Source organism: Atta cephalotes (assembly GCF_000143395.1).
Source record: "Atta cephalotes unplaced genomic scaffold scaffold00045, whole genome shotgun sequence".
NCBI classification, from domain to species: domain Eukaryota; kingdom Metazoa; phylum Arthropoda; class Insecta; order Hymenoptera; family Formicidae; genus Atta; species Atta cephalotes.
In genome coordinates, this window is record NW_012130109.1 from 1238076 (window position 1) to 1240843 (window position 2768).

General features: G+C 26.1%; 1 protein-coding gene across 1 annotated transcript in view; it reads right to left on the reverse strand.

The window, feature by feature from the left end:
• Positions 1-228: 228 nt before the first annotated feature.
• The window catches only part of LOC105622458 (alkylglycerol monooxygenase-like), an 8712-nt gene continuing 6172 nt past the window's right edge, over positions 229-2768 (reverse strand). The window contains exon 9 of the mRNA XM_012203877.1: positions 229-450. Coding sequence (XP_012059267.1) covers positions 229-450 — 222 coding nt within the window. The remainder of the gene's footprint in view (positions 451-2768) is intronic.

Below are 2768 nucleotides of genomic sequence, written 5' to 3' on the forward strand. Positions count from 1 at the left end.
TCAGAGTGAGTGACTCCATGACTTTGATAACATATATCAAGATCAAGATCATCAGGGCTCCCTCCATCTACACCCTATTTTGTATGTAAAATTGTAATCATAAGTCATTTTTCTTTTAATCCTTTTCCTTAAGATTTAATTTTGATGCCTGCGAGTGAAGAAATAGGTACATGCAATATATATTTGTGTGTGTGTGTATGTGTGTGTGCGCGCGCATAAATTTTATAATTAAAAAAAAATAAAACCCAATTGAAACACATGTGCATAATATATGAAATAATCAATTAAGTTAGCGTTGTACAAACGCATGAAGTACATATAAAGAGCACAACGCATGATTTCAATAGCGCTCGTATATTTAAACGCACACTTATCAAATAACAAGCCAATGCTGATGAGGGCAATTAAGTTGTTTGCTACTGCAATTCTTACCCAAGGATCATCTAAATTCTAAAACAGAATCAAGATAAGTAGCAAGCGTGCTCTTAATTCTTATAAATTTAGATCTTACTTTATAAATTTAGTATAACAAAAGAGGGCTATGAGCCAAACAATTATATTATGTCATTAGTACTTATAAAAGATATATTGAACAAAAATTTGATAAATTATTCAACATAAATAATAAACAAAAATAAAAAAATATATAAGAAATATAAAATATACAGACGTTTCAACCTCGATTGGTCATTCTCAATGTTTCAATACAAAGTTCGCTTGATCTACAGAAATAAAATTATTCAGACATTACTTGTATAAATTATGATCGCTTATTGAATATATTTAAGCCTCACTGTAGTAGTCCATAGAATTAAAATCTTGAAAGAATTTTGTAATGTTCCATTGTAAACGGATAAAGATTGTTTCTTCATATTAAGAGAATCTGCAGAAATCGCATTCAAGTTTTTACAATTAATATTATAATAACGATCAGAGTTAAACTTGTTGTTACCACGTCAGTGCTTTAGGACCGTTGTCAATGGTGTTTATAATATTAATTGCAAAAAACTTGACTATGGTTTCTGTATCAGATTCTCTTAATATGAAGAAACAATCCTTATCCGTTTACAATGGAACATTTGATTCACTCAAAATTCTTTCAAGATTTTAATTCTATGGACTACTACAGTGAGACTTAAATATATTCAATAAGCGATCATAATTTATACAAATAATGTCTGAATAATTTTATTTCTGTAAACCGAGTGAACTTTATGTATTGAAACATTGAGAATGATCCAATCGAGATTGAAACGTCTGTATATTGTATAGTTTATATTTCTTACATATTTTTTTATTTTCCTTTATTATTTTTTTTGTTATACTAAATTTATAATTTATTGAGCCATATTACTTACATTGTTTCTTATACTTTAATTATACTTTAATTACTATTTATAAAATTATATATATTAAATTTTTGCGAGTAATTGTTTAAAAAAATAGATATATTTGCATTTCTCCAAACTTTTGTGCTGCAATTAAATGTAGTATAAGCACAATTAAATATTATAACGTAAACTCGAAACTTTGTAAGATATATACAAGTTGTATTTTAAATAACGATTTCTAATATATATTCAAGCATTTTAAATAACGATTTCTAATATCTCTTGAACAGTGCATTTTAGAGAAATAATTTTAAAAAAATTTTAATAATACCATCTTATATCCCTCTCAAAATCATAAAAGTTTTGTGTCTTTGAAGAGGCTATAAGATGCCTAGTAACGAGAATGGATTGAAATGAATTGATATCTGAGGATATAAATTTGTTTCTGTTCATGCGTGAATTTATAATTCTTAACATTTAATAATTCTTTCTTTATAAATTGAACAGTATTTTTATATTTATTTGGATCGAAACAGGAATACTCCTATTGAATATTGTACTCAGATAAATTCAGGACTTAAATATTTCCATCATAACTTTTTTTATTTAAACAAAAATGCGTATTTTTATATATAATTAATATAAATGTAATTAGTATAATTTTGAGCTGTGATGTATTCACTGCTTACAAATTTAACTGTGTTGAAATTATTTTTAATTGAAGTGAATTCGAACGATACTGTTCTTATTCATTTTAAACTGGAATGTATGGTTAACTTATTTAAAATATAAGTTTATTTTTGGACTCTAATGGATGGAAATACGAAATATGCTATTCCTCATATTGAATTTGAATGATTTATGTTCGTATTATGTTATTTTTTAATTGAAATGAATTAAAATATTAAATGTGCTATTTTCATATTGAATTTAAATGTTTCATATTATATTATTCATTTATATTTATATTGTTCCGTATTATATTATTTAAGTAAAACTTATATTATTTCTTGTAGCTTATCTCGAGAGCTTTTCAAAGCACTATAATAAAATATTTTTTTATTAAGTATTTTTCAATTTATAAGATTTGAAAGTTACAGTACATTGCCTACAACAAAGCAAAATATGATTGAATTCATAATCATTGTCGAAACATTTTGGGAAATGTTGTTCTATCAACTGTTGACAGTTTTTAACGTTGAGTCCAACTATGTATTGACAACAATGAACGTGTATTCGAAATAATATAATTAGATGGAGGAATTTTATTTTTATTAAAATGCAATCTGCATTAACATAACAGCATCTAACATAACAGCAAAAATGTAAATATTATTTAATTGTAAAAACGACTCTCGCACGCACGCACGCACACACACACACACACACACACACACACACACACACACACACACACACACACACACACACACACAC